This window comes from Salvelinus namaycush, chromosome 18 (genome assembly GCF_016432855.1).
Source record: "Salvelinus namaycush isolate Seneca chromosome 18, SaNama_1.0, whole genome shotgun sequence".
NCBI classification, from domain to species: Eukaryota; Metazoa; Chordata; class Actinopteri; order Salmoniformes; family Salmonidae; genus Salvelinus; species Salvelinus namaycush.
This window is the reverse complement of record NC_052324.1, coordinates 12126863-12142263: the sequence shown is the minus strand read 5'-3', so window position 1 is coordinate 12142263 and position 15401 is coordinate 12126863. Positions and strand designations below refer to the sequence as shown.

Here is a 15401-nt window from a genome sequence, read left to right as displayed (position 1 = left end):
TTCCCACAGCTGTGTCAAGTTGGCTGGATGTCGTTTCGGTGGTGGACCATTCTTAATACACATGGGAAACTGTTGAATGTGAAGAACGCAGCAGTGTTGCAGGGAACCAGGAAGTACCGGAAGTAGAAGCAGAGGTGGCTCTCTGCCGCTAATATGGCCCTGATAGCCCCTTTGCGTAATAGAGGAGATATCCTCAAGTATGCGTGCCGAGTTGCCAGTCGCTACTGATTCCAAAGTTCTGCACGAACTGCAGTCGTAACCCTTCGTAACCGTGGACTAGACCCAGGGCTGGACTGAACATTCACGGCAATTCCCTGCTCTGGTGCCGAGTAGCCCACCAGTCAGTAGACTCTCGCTCACCAGTGGTGCCGGAGCACCCTCTGGTGGTGATGGAGCAAGTCTCATTTTAATTGTATTTTTGCTCTGTGTCCTTGGCATGATGCCTGGATACAGCAGACTGTTTTTTATTGAAAAGGGGAGTGTTGACACACTGGAACTAGGGGACAGTGTTGGTGGCGAAGGACAATTAGTCAATACCCGGGTCTACGGGAAGGCAAAAGTTGAAGGCTTTGCCCTCCTCCTTTCAAAGTTTGCACTTCTGCCGCATGGCAGAGACAGCCGTCCCAAACGGTTCCCTCTGCTTGATGGGAGCGTCAAGATAATCTGCTTTCTCCTTTTCCGACAGGCTGGACAACAAGGCTCTCTCTTCTACCACTGTAAGTCTCATGGCGTGGCCACAGCCTTGAATGGCGCCCCTGGAGGCTCGGCGGTTGAGGTCTGTGACGACACAGATCTCATCCCAAAGGTCTGGGTTAGGCTTACCGATAGCTTGGAGATTATGAATTTCTAACATCAAATCAGCCTGCTAAGCCAGCAGTAGGGACGTAATGTTCAATGCCAGTACAGAACGTGTGGCAGACAAGTAGACCTTTTGGTAGATGGACTCTGGAGAAGCGGTCCATCTTACCAAGGAGAGAAGTGTCTGTTAGTGATGAGGCATTGGGGTTGACGGAACATTCATGCTGGCAAAAAGTCTGGTTTGGATCTTGCCGGTCAAGAGTCTGTTCCAATTGCGTTTGGCTTCTGCCATGCAAGCTGGGATGGCTGAGAGGAGTTTCTTGCCTGGGATGGTGCGAAAGGGGAGTTTCCTGCCATCGTACCAGTCCCTCTCTGCGCTGCCACGAGTTCGGGCCACTGAATACTGAGTCTGGTCGCTGCCCGTTTGCAGATATCAATGAGCGAATATCTGTCATCAGCCATCGATGCCCCACTAAGGGCAGAAGAGGACCTAGAAGTAACGGCATGTGCCTTTTTGTCCTCTTCCTCTATCTGGAGGAGATCGTCATGCCAATGTATTCGTCGATGATGAGGAAAACTAGGTGAATGTCCTCAGGATAGCCATCCATGGTGTCAGCCCATGAGGGCTGGGTCTGCATTGTACTCTCCCCGCTTGAAGGCAGTGTGGGAGAGGAATCACATTGGGCTGCTCTGCGCACTCTCCGACAGAGGGTGTTCGCAGCAAAATCCCCACAATGGATGCATGACCGGGCGTCCTCAAATGCTGCATCCTCGTGTTCAAGACCCAGACAGACGACACACGCCCTGCATGGGCACTGATGTACCGGTGCTGGAGCCAGGGCCTGGGGCTTGCTCGGTACCCCTTGAGCTGAGCTAACAGGTGCAATGGCTCTAAAAAAAAAAACAGCTAATCCGAGAACAAAGTGAAATGTAGCTAGCATACACCACTTGGGCTAGTAGCCTAGCTAGTTAGCACAAAGTTATCCAAAGGAAGCTAGCGCTATGTTGGTCTTGCGATGACTAAAAGCGTGGCTCTCAACTGATAAGCTGTGAAGCTAGGACGGTCGGTTTAGTCTATGCAGCACAGTAGTGAGTTGAGCTAAACGAGAGAGCGAGCTAGTAATTCCATCTTTCCAGGTAGAAAAGGTTTGTAGGATAGCTAGCCAGGTTAGCTAAGCCTTGTAGCTAAGCTAGCCATGTCCCGTAGCTAACTAGCCAAGTCTCAGCAGCTAGCTACACCAGGAGACAAAAGCAAAAGCTCATTCTTACCCTAAATGAAAACTTTCCTTTCGGTGAAGTCACCAAACACAAAAGCTGAAAAACCTGCGCTCAGCAGTGTAACCTCAACGGCACACCTGTGAACAGTTAGGTCCAATGCAGCCGTTTTAATTTCAATAACAAATCATTTCTGGGTAACAAGTACCTTACTGTGATTGTTTTCTATTAAAACGGTCAAAAAGAAACAAAAATGTATTCTTAGCAAAGAGCAATTTCTCAAGAAAGAATTTAGTTAGGACTGTCTGGGAGTGGTCTGAGTGGTGAGGGGAAAACTGAAAATTTGCCGATATTGGCAGAGGTTTGGAACTCTTTATTGGTCTATTAACAAACGTATAGCATGGTGATGTCACCATGGAAGGCCAAAACACCATCCCACCAATACAGGTTGAAATTTCAGGCGGTCATTTCAAACAGCCTTTTCAATAAAAAGAGCATCGTCATAATAATATTGTGAAAATTCCAACCTCATTGTGGAAATATATATATATATATATATATATACACACACACACACACACACACACAAACACACACATACAGTATATACAGTACATTCAGAAAGTTCTTCCCATCAATCTACACGCAATACCACATAATAACAAAGCATTTTTAGACATTTATTAAAAATAAATTACATTTACATAAGAATTCAGATCCTTTACTCAGTACTTCGTTGAAGCACATTTGGCAGCGATTACAGCCTCGAGTCTTCTTGGGTATGATGCTACAAGCTTGGCACACCAGTATTTAGGGAGTTTCTCCCATTCCTCTCTGCAGATCCTCTCACGCTCCATAAGGTTGGATAGGGAGCATCGCTGCACAGCTATTTTCAGGTCTCTCCAGCGATGTTCAATCAGGTTCATGTCCAGGCTCTGGCTGGGCCACTCAAGGACATTCAGAGACTTGTCAGAGCTCTGTCAGGGTGACCACCGGGTTCTTGGTCACCTCCCTGACCAAAGCCCTTCTCCCCCGATTGCTCAGTTTGGCCGAGCGACCAGCTCTAGGAAGAGTCTTGGTGGCTCAAAACGTCTTCCATTTAAGAATGTTGAAGGTCTTGGGGACCTTCAATGCTACAGAATTTTTTCGGGGTACCCTTCCCCAGATCTGGGCCTCAACACAATCCTGTCTCGGAGCTCTACGGACATTTCCTTCGACCTCATGGCTTGGTTTTTGCTCTAACATGCACTGTCAACTGTGGAACCTTACATAGACAGGTGAGTGCATTTCCAAATCATGTCCAATCATTTGAATTTACCACAGGTGAACTCCAAATCAAGTCGTAGAAACATCTCAAGGGTGATCAATGGAAACAGCTCTGAATACTCATGTAAAAAAAGTTTTTAATTTTTTTTAATACATTTGCAAAATTGTATGAAAACCTGTTTTTCCTTTGTCATGATGGGGTATTGTGTGTAAATTTGAGGAAACTTTTTTATTTAATCAATTTTAGAATAAGGCTGTAATGTAACAAAATGTGGAAGAAGTCAAGGGGTCTGAATACTTTCAGAATGCACGTTAGCTCGGCTACAGCTGTGTATGGGGAGGGAGGGGCTATGGGCTACAGGTCTTCCATTTACTCTGCAACAGCAGCCTATATTCACACAGCTACAGCCACAGCAGCCCCCTCATATCCCTAGCTGTGTACCAAACTGGTCGGATCGCAGCTCGTCTCGCAGGCCCCATAAATACTCAAGGAACAAAATGTACTAAACTGATCCAAGTGCAGCCCTTTCTATCTGACAGATTAGTTTTACCTCTTTAGAAAATATTATGTACATAATGTTCCTAGTACACGTCCCCTTCCCCCTCCTTCTTCCTAGAAGCCAAGTTCCTGTTTTTACTGTAGAAATTTGCTAGGGAACAATATAACGTCAAGGTAAAAAACTAGAAATCACTACAGAAATTCTAACAGAGCTTGATGACACCCCAATTGCCAATGGAGGGGAACTTCTGGAGAGCTAAACAGAGAAATGATTCAACACACGTGGGAGAGATAGCCTGTTCTATTCTGAAGAGGCTTTTCCCATATGTTAAATGCGTTCACGTGTGGGAGATGGGAAGAAAGATACGGCGGGTCTGAAATCATTTTCCAAGATAATCCATCCACCTGACAGGTGTGGCATATCAAGAAACTGATTACACGGCATGATCATTACACAGGTGCACCTGGTGCTGGGGACAATAAAGGGCCAATTTAAAATGTGCAGTTTTGTCACACAGAATGCCACAGATGTCTCTAGTTTTGAGGGAGCGTATAATTGGCATGCTGACTGAAGGAATGTCCACCAGAGCTGTTGGCAGAGAATTGAATGTTCATTTCTTAACCATAAGCTGCCTCCAACGTTGTTTTTGAGAAATTGGCAGTACGTCCAATCGGCCTCACAACCGCAGACCACATGTAACCACGCCAGCCCAGGACTTCTACATCCAGCTTCTTCCCCTGCGGGATCGTCTGAGGGGGGTGGAGGGGGTGTATTTCTGTATTTCTGTCTGTAATAAAGCCCTTTGTGGGGAAAAACATATTCTGATTGGCTGGGCCTGGCTCCCCAGTGGGTACACCTGGCTGCCAAGTGGGTGGGCCTATGCCCTACAAGGCCCACCCATGGCTGCACCCCTGCCAAGTCATGTGAAATCCATAGATTAGGGCCTAAAGAATTTATTGACTGACTTCCTTATATGAACTGTATTTGTATTTATTAAGGATCCCCTTTATCCCCTTTACCCCTTTACTCTTCCTGGGGTCCGGCAGAATTAAGGCAGTTATACAACATAATACATTCATTACAGAATTCACAACACACTAAGTGTGTGCCCTCAGGCCCATACTCCACTACCACATATCTACAACACAAAATCCATGTGTACGTGTGTGTCCATGTGTATGTGTGTGTGTATGCATGTGTCTGTGCCTATGTTTGCGTTACTTCACAGTCCCCGCTGTTCCATAAGGTGTATTTTTACCTGCTTTTTAAATCTGATTCTACTGCTTGCATCAGTTACCTGATGTGGAATAGAGTTCTATGTAGTCATGTCTCTATGTAGTACTGTCCGCCTGTTCTGTTCTGGACTTGGGGACTGTGAAGAGACCTCTGGTGGCATGTCTTGTGGGGTATGCATGGGTGTCCGAGCTGTTTCTAGTATTTTAAACAGACAGCTTGGTGAAGTCAAATCTCTCTTCCACTTTGAGCCATGAGAGATTGACATGCATGCCATTAATGTTAGCTCTCTCTGTACTTTTAAGGGCCAACCGTGCTGCCCTGTTCTGAGCCAACTGCAACTTTCCCAAGTCCCTCTGTGGTACCTGACCATACTACTGGACAGTAGTCCAGGTGTGACAAAACGACTGTAGGACCTGCCTTGTTGATAGTGTTGTTAAGAATGAAGAGCAGCGCTTTATTATGAACAGACTTCTCCCCATCTTAGCTACTGTTGTATCAATATGTTTTGACCATGACAGTTTACAAAAAAAATTGTGCATACAATTTAGTAACTTAGTAAAATCTTTGAAATTGTTGCATGTTGCGTTAATATTTTTGTTCAGTATAATTAAAATACTGAGCTTAATTGTATGCACATTTTTTATGGAAATGTATATTATTTCATACTAATACAATTGCTCAGAGAAAGAGATTTTGTTTAACTTCTCTAGGATAGGGGGCAGCATTTTCACGTTTGGATGAAAAGCATACCCAAATTCAACTGCCAGCTACTCATCCCCAGAAAATAAGATATGCATATTATTAGTAGATTTGGATAGAAAACACTGACGTTTCTAAAACTGTTTGAATCATGTCTGTGAGTATAACAGAACTTATTTAGCAGGCGAAACCCAGAGGACAAACCATTCAGATTTTTCTTTTTGAGGTCACTCTCTTTTCAATGGGTTTTCATTGGGAATACAGATTTCTAATTGACCTTCTTGCAGTTCCTACCGCTTCCACTGGATGTCAACAGTCTTTAGAAATTGGTTGAGGTTTTTACCTTTGTGTAATGAAGAAGTACGGCCATCTTGAACGAGGGTCACTGGAAGTGTACTGTTAGTTAGAGGCGCGTGACCAGAAAGCTAGCTACAGTTTGTTTTAATCCTGTATTGAACACAGATCATCCCGTCTTCAATTTTATCGATTATTTACGCAAAAAAATACCTAAAGTTGTATTACAAAAGTAGTTTGAAATGTTTTGGCAAAGTTTACAGGTAACTTTTGAGATATTTTGTAGTCACATTGCACAAGTTGAAACCGGTGTTTTTCTGGATCAAACGCGCCAAACAAATGGACATTTTGGATATATATCGACGGAATTAATCGAACAAAAGGACCATTTGTGATGTTTATGGGACATATTGGAGTGCCAACAACAGAAGCTCATCAAAGGTAAGGCATGAATTATATTTTTATTTCTGCGTTTTGTGTCGCGCCTGCAGGGTTGAAATATGCTTCTCTCTCTTTGTTTACTCTGTTGCTATCCTCAGATAATAGCATTGTTTGCTTTCGCCGAAAAGCCTATTTGAATTCTGACATGTTGGCTGGATTCACAACAAGTGTAGCATTAATTTGGTATCTTTCATGTGTGATTTAATGAAAGTTTGATTTTTATAGTAATTTATTTGAATTTGGCGCTCTGCATTTTCTCTGGATTTTGGCCAAGTGAGACAGTAGCGTCCCCCCTAAACTCAGATTTTTGGATATAAATATGAACTTTACCGAACAAAACATACATGCATTGTGTAACATGAAGTCGTATGAGTGTCATCTGATGAAGATCATCAAAGGTTAGTGATTAATTTTATCTCTATTTCTGCTTTTTGTTACTCCTCTCTTTGGCTGGAAAAATGGCTGTGTTTTTCTGTAACTTGGCTCTGACCTAACATAATCGTTTGGTGTGCTTTCGTCGTAAAGCCTATTTGAATTCTGACATGTTGGCTGCATTCACAACAAGTGTAGCATTTTTCATTTGGTATCTTTCATGTGTGATTTCATGAAAGTTTGATTTTTATAGTAATTTATTTGAATTTGGCACTCTGCATTTTTACTGGCTTTTGGCCAAGTGGGACGTTAGTGTCCCACATATCCCAGAGAAGTTAAACAAGTAATATCATTTTTTTCTCAGAACGGTAGCGGTCCAAAATGACACGTGTTCAATACCTCACCTTGCGAGAATAACAGCACTGAGCCTTTTTCTAAAATGTTTTATGAGTTGGAGAACACGTTGAGAGGGATCTTAGACCATTCCTCCATACAGAATCCTCCAGAGTTTCTTGATATCCTTTGTCTGCACTTATGGACTGCCTTCTTCAATTCAAACCACAGATTTTCAATGGGATTCAAGTCTGCAGACATGTTGATTTTGTGGCCAATTAACAATTTCTTTGTGGATTTTGATGTGTGATTGGGGTTATTGTCTTGCTGGAAGATCCACTTGTGTTCAAGTTTCAGCCTCCTGGCAGAGGGAACCAGGTTTTGGGATAAAATGTCCTAGTACTGAGTAAAGTTCACGATGTCGTTGACCTTAACAAGGGCACCAGGACGAGTGGAAACAAAATAGCCCCATAACATCAAAGATCCACTACCATATTTTACAGTAGTTATGGGGTTCTTTTCTGCTTATGCATTCTCATTTCGACACCAAACCCACCACTGGCTTGCGAGGCCAAAGAGCTCAATTTTCATATCATCTAACCAAAGCACCAGTTCCAATCCAAGTGTCAATGCCGTTTAGCAAACTCCAGGCGTCAGGCACCAAGTGATCAATCCATCTGCCAGGCAGCAAGAAGGCACCAAGACTTCCATGCCCCCACACTCCTTTTGTTTAAATACTCAAGCACTCTCCATCGGCAGTACCACTCCCAAAAACTCCAGTTCCACCTAAGATTCTGTCTCCTCCCACCCCTACGGCATCAACCAGTGACAACACGGCATGATCTACTTATGTGCATCCACTGGCCACTCCATCAGTGAAAACACGTGCCAGGCAGAAAGTGCTCCTCCAAAGGGGCCCGATAAGCAAACACAAACACACAAGAGGGGAAGAGCGGGAAAGGAGGAGGGAGCTACAGGAGCAAAGAGAGAACGCTGCCTGGTACAAAATGTTCTGCATCCGATGTCCCGTCCCCTTACTGCAGGATAACCTGACCACGCCACCCATCAGAGAGGGGAGGGGGGCTCACCCATGTCTCTACGGGAACGTCCAGTAGTGGGGTGGCCTCTTGGCCCCCGCAGCCAGCTCAATGAGGCCCATGGTGAAGACACCACGACCGACTGACCAGAGCCACCAACTGTCCACTCTTTGTCTACCAACACCTGTGTGTGTGTGTGTGTGTGTGTGTGTGTGTGTGTGTGTGTGTGTGTGTGTGTGTGTGTGTGTGTGTGTGTGTGTGTGTGTGTGTGTGTGTGTGTGTGTGTGTGTGTGTGCGCGCACGCGTCTCAGCGCTCCTGTGTTAAGAGTGCAAATCCTTACAATCTCATCAACTCAATAAAACGATCCTGATACGGAGTGTGTATAACACATCAGCTATCCGTGTGGATGCGCCTAAAGTACTTTCATGAAAGCTTGTGCGTATAGGTCTAAGGAGCATCTGACATGTCCACGGTATGTCCAGCAGCATGGGGCTGGGGAAAAGAGTCATTTTGACCAAGAGCCAATCATCGTGTATAACCACCCCCTCATCCCGTGCGCCACACACTCGCATACATGTGAGCACATGTCAGCACACACACGCCATATGTGGTCATTGCTTAGCTACAGCGAGGGAGGCACTTTAGAGACACTATAGCAGCTGAACAAATGCCAACAAGCATCGTACACATTTCCAACACAGGACATTGAACAAGACACAAACAGCTGCATAAACTAAACTATTACGATGACACACTACCAACATTTAACTTTCATAAGATTGAAACTTCCACATCGAAGGATAAAGCTACTTACGACCCGCAAGTACAGATGATTTGGTGGTCATTGCGGGTCGCAAGTAGCTTTATCCTTCGTTAGCTTAGATGATTCATCACTAAACCTTAATACAGATGTAGGATCTTAATTTGATCACCTTGTTACAGGAAATGTTAAACACGTTTGTAATTTCCACTTCATTTTCCCGTATGAAAAATGGATCAACCCCTACAAAAATGTCCATTAATTATAATCCACATAATAATTCAAATGTCCTCTTGTTGTAGGATTATTTTCCTGCTGTAGCAAACTGGCTCAAATTAAGATCCTAGATCTGTACAGCTCTAGAGAAATGTAATCAATCTCATTTTATCAAATTACTCTCACCACAACACAAGTGAAATCAGTTTTAAAAGAGACACAAACAATTTACACTGTAGACCATGTTAATGTACCCGGCAATATATAGTGACTGCAACAGAGGCCCTGCCCACTCTCTGTGTACATGTACAGCCTCTTAAATAGAACACACTGTTCTCTTACTGCCCCATCTCAGTTCCTGCCCAACACACCAGAAACTGCACCTGACCCCATATACTCTCCGTCCGCAAACAAATTCAAAATGGGAGAGGGCCTTTACCTCCATTACTAGCTCCATCTTTGGAATGAAGCTTTCTTCAACCTCCTGCACTGCTGCAGTTTCTTCTGTAGGTGGCCCCACTGGAGTTTCTGCTGGTACTTCTACAACTGGGACTTCTTCTGGGGCTTCAACTGGGCCGTCGACCACATCTGGGGTTTCAATTGGGGCTTCGACCTCCAATGTGGCTTCTTCAGCCTCTACTGGAGCTTCGACTGGCGCCTCAACTTCAACCTCTGCTGCCACCACTTCAGCCTCTAACGCCGCCACCACTTCAGCCTCTAACGCCGCCACCATAGGTTTAGGCTCCGGTACCTCAACTGGGGCCAGCAGCGCTACAACGGGGACGTTTACTACTTGAGTCTGTATGGGGACAAGCTTTGGACACTTTGCCACTTCTTTGACTTTAACAGGGGGGGCCGCCACAGCAGCCACTCCTGGGGTCCCTTTGCCAGTGCCAGCAACATGCTGCTCCTCAAGGACTTTCCTCTGGGCCTGCTGCTCAACACACAGAGCGAGCGAGCGAAAGACAGAGAGAGAGAAGGGTGTCAGATTAACTTTACCTTGAATCACTCCACTTTGATTAAACATTGAAAGATGGAGAGAAAAAAATATGGGGAGAGGCTGCTGAAGGTAATCCAGCCAGAGGGCTGTTAGTTATTGAATTCCTCATCTAGTTTGGGTTTGATGGGGGGGGGGGGGGGGGGGGGTATTCTATTTGATGAAATACCAGGGATGCCAAATTAGGATCAACATGTTTTTCCAGAGAGGACAGAGGACTAAACCTTTGAGCTATGACGCCGATCAATGGGGCGGGGCGGGTGGGGGGGCAAACTAGTTAGATAATGGCAGTAAATTAGCTGAATCGGAGTGATTCTGACAGGTCAAGTCAGGCGGGACCGAAACCTGCGAGTCAGCAGGGCTCAGGGCTCCGGATGGGGCCCTGCATAGCAGACAGTAAACTAATCGCATTATAATCCGGTTACAATCATACCCTACGCCTCGTTAGCTGCAAGAGACGACCGGCCAGCCAGCAGAGTTTACACAGCCCACCAAGTGCATAAGCCCAGTGAGTGTGCATACAAAAACAGCTCTGCCTTTGGTTTGTCCGTCAGAACAACCCCTCCCTGCCCCTTTTGTAATGGTACGATTTAGAGGTTTTTTGAGCCCGTTATCAACAGGACTAGTCTAAAGGACATTTACTAGGCATCATCATCCTTTGGAAATAAACTAGAAAAACTGTTTTGAAAGGGCAGCAGAGCACAAAAAAAGCACATTAAGAAAGTCAGTAAGCAGAACATGAGCCCCAGTTAGTGCTCGGAGTGTCAATCAGCAAGAGACCTCCCTTCCATGCACCTCCGTAGATATCTAGAGCATGCAGAGGTGATAAGGCTAACTGATTTGGGATACGTTTTCATTTGGGCTTCTGTGAAAGGTTTCACGGCACAGGCCCTAAAAAAGCAGTCTGGTGGAGGGCATGCCTACAATTCATTACCAAATACAGGCTTGGTTTGAGTGGAGTCTTGCCAGAAAACTAGGGGGAAGAGTGTTTAGGAGAACTTCTTTCTCACCATACTGAGAAGTATTTGCAAGGGATCGCTAGTGTAGTGCATGTACAATGTTAGGCCTACTGGCTTATTGCTGAGCTATGACAGAGCTCTGGATAACATTACAATGGAAAGTCACAGAAAGGGAATTGAAATGTTGTGATTTGTAGAATACACATTCAAGTTAGTTTATGTAAAAGGAAGAATACATGGTGAGAAGGGTTACAGAGGACTGTCCCGTTGCTGCGTTACATTATCATGGTGTAAATGGAGGAGGAGCACGTTCTAAGATGGAGGATACATGAAACTCCTGGACCTTAAAATCAGATTTACAACAAAATCTCAGAACCAGCAGTTGCCAGTTGTACGGTATTTCCGCCAACACATTGGTGCAGCTGGCTTCCGGGTTAAGCGAACAGTGTGTCAAGAAGCAGTGCGGCTTGGAGGGGTCGTGTTTCGGAGGACACATGGCTCTCAACATTCGCCTCTCCCGAGTCCGCACAGGAGTTGCAGCAATGGGACAAGACTGTAACTACCAATTGAATATCACGAAATTGGGGAGAAAAAGGGGTAAAAAGTACAAAAAAGTTGATAACCTACTTGGCTAAGTACACAGTGAGATCAAACTTTATGCATGGCTCTTAATCACACATTGCCAACTAGGCGCACCGTGCCTGGAACGTTACAGAGCCAGGAGTAGACTAAATGAAACAGTTCGACAAGGAGGGTGCTGGTCATGTAGCCAGACGAGCTACATCCAAAGCATGGTGCCCATCATGTAGCTGGGTGGATTGGGATATATGGATTGTGCAACCTGAACTCAGGGTTAGACGTAACAAAGTAAACAAAAATGTTATTAATTTGTGGATGTCCATCATTCATTTCGTATGATGTTACAAATTATATGATATGTTACGAATTGCAATTTGTTGTGGCTTAGGTAGGTGACTACTAGACTACTAGATGGCTAACGTTTAGGGTTAGGAGTTAGAGTTACCCAACATGCTAAGAAACCTTTGGATGGATAGATGTTCGTGTTATACACCCACCCATGCACTCTGACAACCAACCAACTCAGACAGCCATAACTAACTTTCAGTCTTATGTAACCATACCAAACACAACATATCATACTAATTTGTTTTCCGATTTTCGTTTACTATGTTACGTCTCGTCTATGAGACCAGGCTGGTGGATTGGAAATTATTAGGACATATTGGCAGTGGTTTCTTCGCATGCTTCAACTAGTCTTAAAAAAAAGATCAGTAATTTAGAATGTGAAAAACTATTTAGTTTGCCTACAAAGAGGTTTGCTTGATCATGGTCAGGATCATTCATCCAGTGATATATTGTTTAATGTTTGGTGAATTTCAGTGGACGAACTGTTCAATGCACTTCGACTACCGGAGTGGAGGGGAACACGTGTAGCACGGATTACAATTTTTTTTATAATCATCAAATAATAATTAGCTATAATATGGAGGAACTGAAGGAACCCTGGTGTGCGCACTTACCACCCTCCTCATGCGGCGCTTGTTCTTCTTCCTTTTGCTGGGCATTTTCGTGTTTTTGGTTGAAGCTACAAGAAAGAATTAAGAACTTTGATTTCTGTCCTCCCCGGAGATGGAGAAAGTGTGCGTCGGCAATGCGGAGACTGTAACAGTAGCACCGGTCTGATGACCAGATGTTACTAATGGACGGAACATTGTGGTTCTTTTTAAAGCCCTCGTTGTTGTTGTTTTTTTCATCTCTGCCTGGACCTATCGGGGAGGAGGATTGTGGAGGGGGCGTTGGCGATAGAGAGGTGTGTGCGCCCCTTGGTTGATAGCATCTAGTAGGCTTGCCTTGCCCGCAAACTGGCGTTGTTTTCTGATGTTATGTAACGGTTTTGTCTAGAAGTGATACAGCTTTTGTCAAAATGTACTTTTCGTAGTACGTTTAGGAGAATTTACACAGCAGGTATGGATAATTAATGTATGAAGTTAGGATAATCAGGTTAAAGTTAGGAAAAGAGGGTTAGCTATAAACCCACCAAAATCTAAAACTGTATCCATCTAGACAGATCTCCGTCGTTTTGGACGACAGAATGTGTCGTTTTTGGAGCTCGAATGTGTCGATTCTGTTTGAAAATGTGCGGGCACACTCACGCTTGGTTTGGCTGCCTTGATCTCCTCACATCGTGCTTGTCCCATTTATGCGTCTCTCCATTTAGAACATGTATAAACTAGCCTACTCCTCATGACAGTGTTTTAGCTCGGGACAAACAGAGTTGTCCTAACTTGTCAAGTGTGTTTGTCTCTGTTGAGTTTTGGTCTTCACATGCGCTGAAAATAGATTTAAATAATCTGAGCAAATATAGCCTAGGAGGGTCCTCCTAAAAACACGCCACCTCGATACAAGTGACCTTTCGTAGCAGTTTAGGAGAGCATTTTCGCTAGCTAACCCTAACCATTTTCATAACCTTAACCTAATTCTCCTAACCTGCAACGAAAAAGTCGTAGCTGTATCGAAGTGGCGTGTTTTTAGGGAATCTCGTCCAGGCCTTCCAATAATGTACTGTATTCAGCAGACAGCACATTACACAAGTTGGATACATGGAGGCATGTCAGTCTGTCAGGCTCTTTGTTTGGGTTAGTGAGCAGACCCACTTTAATACGATAGAGTAGCCTAGTTGTGTGCCCTAGTCCAGGGATTGTCAAAGTGTGGTCTGTGGAAGAGGTACTGCAGGGGGTCCGCGGCCAGATAAAAAACAAAAAAAGGGATGTGTGCAATAATTGTATTGGGTGTAACACAATACAATGTAATAATATGAAACTACAATTTATGTTTTTAAAGGTCCAATATCTCAATATCAAATAATTTCTGGTTAAAAATTAAGTACCTTACTGTGATTTTTTAAAATTAAAATGGTCAGAAACAAACAAAAAAAGTATTCTTAGCAGTGAGAAATTTCTCAAGCAAAAATTTTGCAAGGACTGAAGGGAAAACTGAAAATTAGCTGTTAATAGCAGAGAGGTTTGGAACTTAAATGGAACTTCCATAGGGCAGCGCACAATTGGACCAGGTTTGGCCAAGGTAGGTAGGCCGTCATTGTAAATAAGAATTTGTTCTTAACTGACTTGCCTAGTTAAATAAAGGTTACAATGGTCTATTAACTCATTTCACCAGGTAGGCCAAAACTCCATCCCACCAAAACAGGCTGACATTTCGGGTGGTCTTTTCAAACAGCTCTTACACCAAAAGGGCATTATCCAACCTGGATTCATGTTATGTTTGGTATGGTATGTATTCATTTGTGAATGTCCATTAGGGGTGGCCCGACTAGTCAGACAAAACTAGTATCGTAACAGATATGGGCAATTTTATGCATACGATTATGAACCGAGTATATTTTTGGTGTTATCCCTGATCTAAAAAAAAAAAAACATTTTCCGATGCCAGCACGCATCTTTCTCATGTCAATCATGTCATGTGCAAGGTTTTGTATGGTCTAAATTACTCAACTGGCTAGTTTGCATCACTGTAAAGAGAAAAGCGGGCTGTGCGTTGATCCTGCTGCTCTGATTGGAGTGAAGCAATTTCTCTGTCCACAACATTTCACTTGATCACTTTTCCTTGCATGTTTTCGGTCCAATCGTTTAGATTGCTGCTACTATGATAAATCACATGGCAAGGACGTTTGCAATGTGCATTATATCTAACAGGTGGGACAAGGGTAGGGGAAAAAGACGAAACGCTAATGCGCAATCTGACTGAGTGACAGCAAATTTGGCTGCCTGCTGCAAATTGAGGAAACACAGACACATACAAACACACCCCTCATCGCGCTGCTTCTAATCTGCATTTTTGTTGCAGAGAAAATGTGCAGGGAGGTATTTTGCGAACATCCATATTAAAACAAATCAGGGTTTTCCGATCACGAGTATCATCCGATCCGATTATCAACTGTCAATGGCCATGTCAGCACACCCTTAATGTCCATCATCCATTTCGTATGATATGTTACAAATTTACAATAGGTATGGTATATTACAAATTCCAATTTGTTGTGGCTAACGCTAATGTTACCTAGCTGGATAAGGTTAGCTTCTACTTGCACACAATCCCGGATCCGGGAGCACCCCCATCAGTAAAAAAGCTGACTAGCATAGCCTAGCATAGCGTCACAAGTAAATACTAGCATCTAAATATCATTAAATCACAAGTCCAAGACACCAGATGAAAGATACACATCTTGTGAATCCAGCCAT

At 44.0% G+C, this 15401-nt stretch overlaps 1 protein-coding gene across 2 annotated transcripts in view; it reads right to left on the bottom strand.

Annotated features, from left to right (window-relative positions):
• The window catches only part of LOC120062684 (calphotin-like), a 35987-nt gene extending 23155 nt beyond the window's left edge, over positions 1 to 12832 (bottom strand). Inside the window, exons 1-2 of one of the 2 annotated variants that reach the window (XM_039012737.1) lie at positions 12666 to 12832; positions 9608 to 10102 (exon numbers count right to left, since the gene is read on the bottom strand). In XM_039012737.1, the coding sequence (XP_038868665.1) occupies positions 9608 to 10102; positions 12666 to 12710 (540 nt within the window). In that variant the 5' untranslated portion in view covers positions 12711 to 12832. The remainder of the gene's footprint in view (positions 1 to 9607; positions 10103 to 12665) is intronic. The other variant, XM_039012738.1, reaches the window with a different exon arrangement.
• Between the last annotated feature and the right edge of the window lie 2569 nt (positions 12833 to 15401).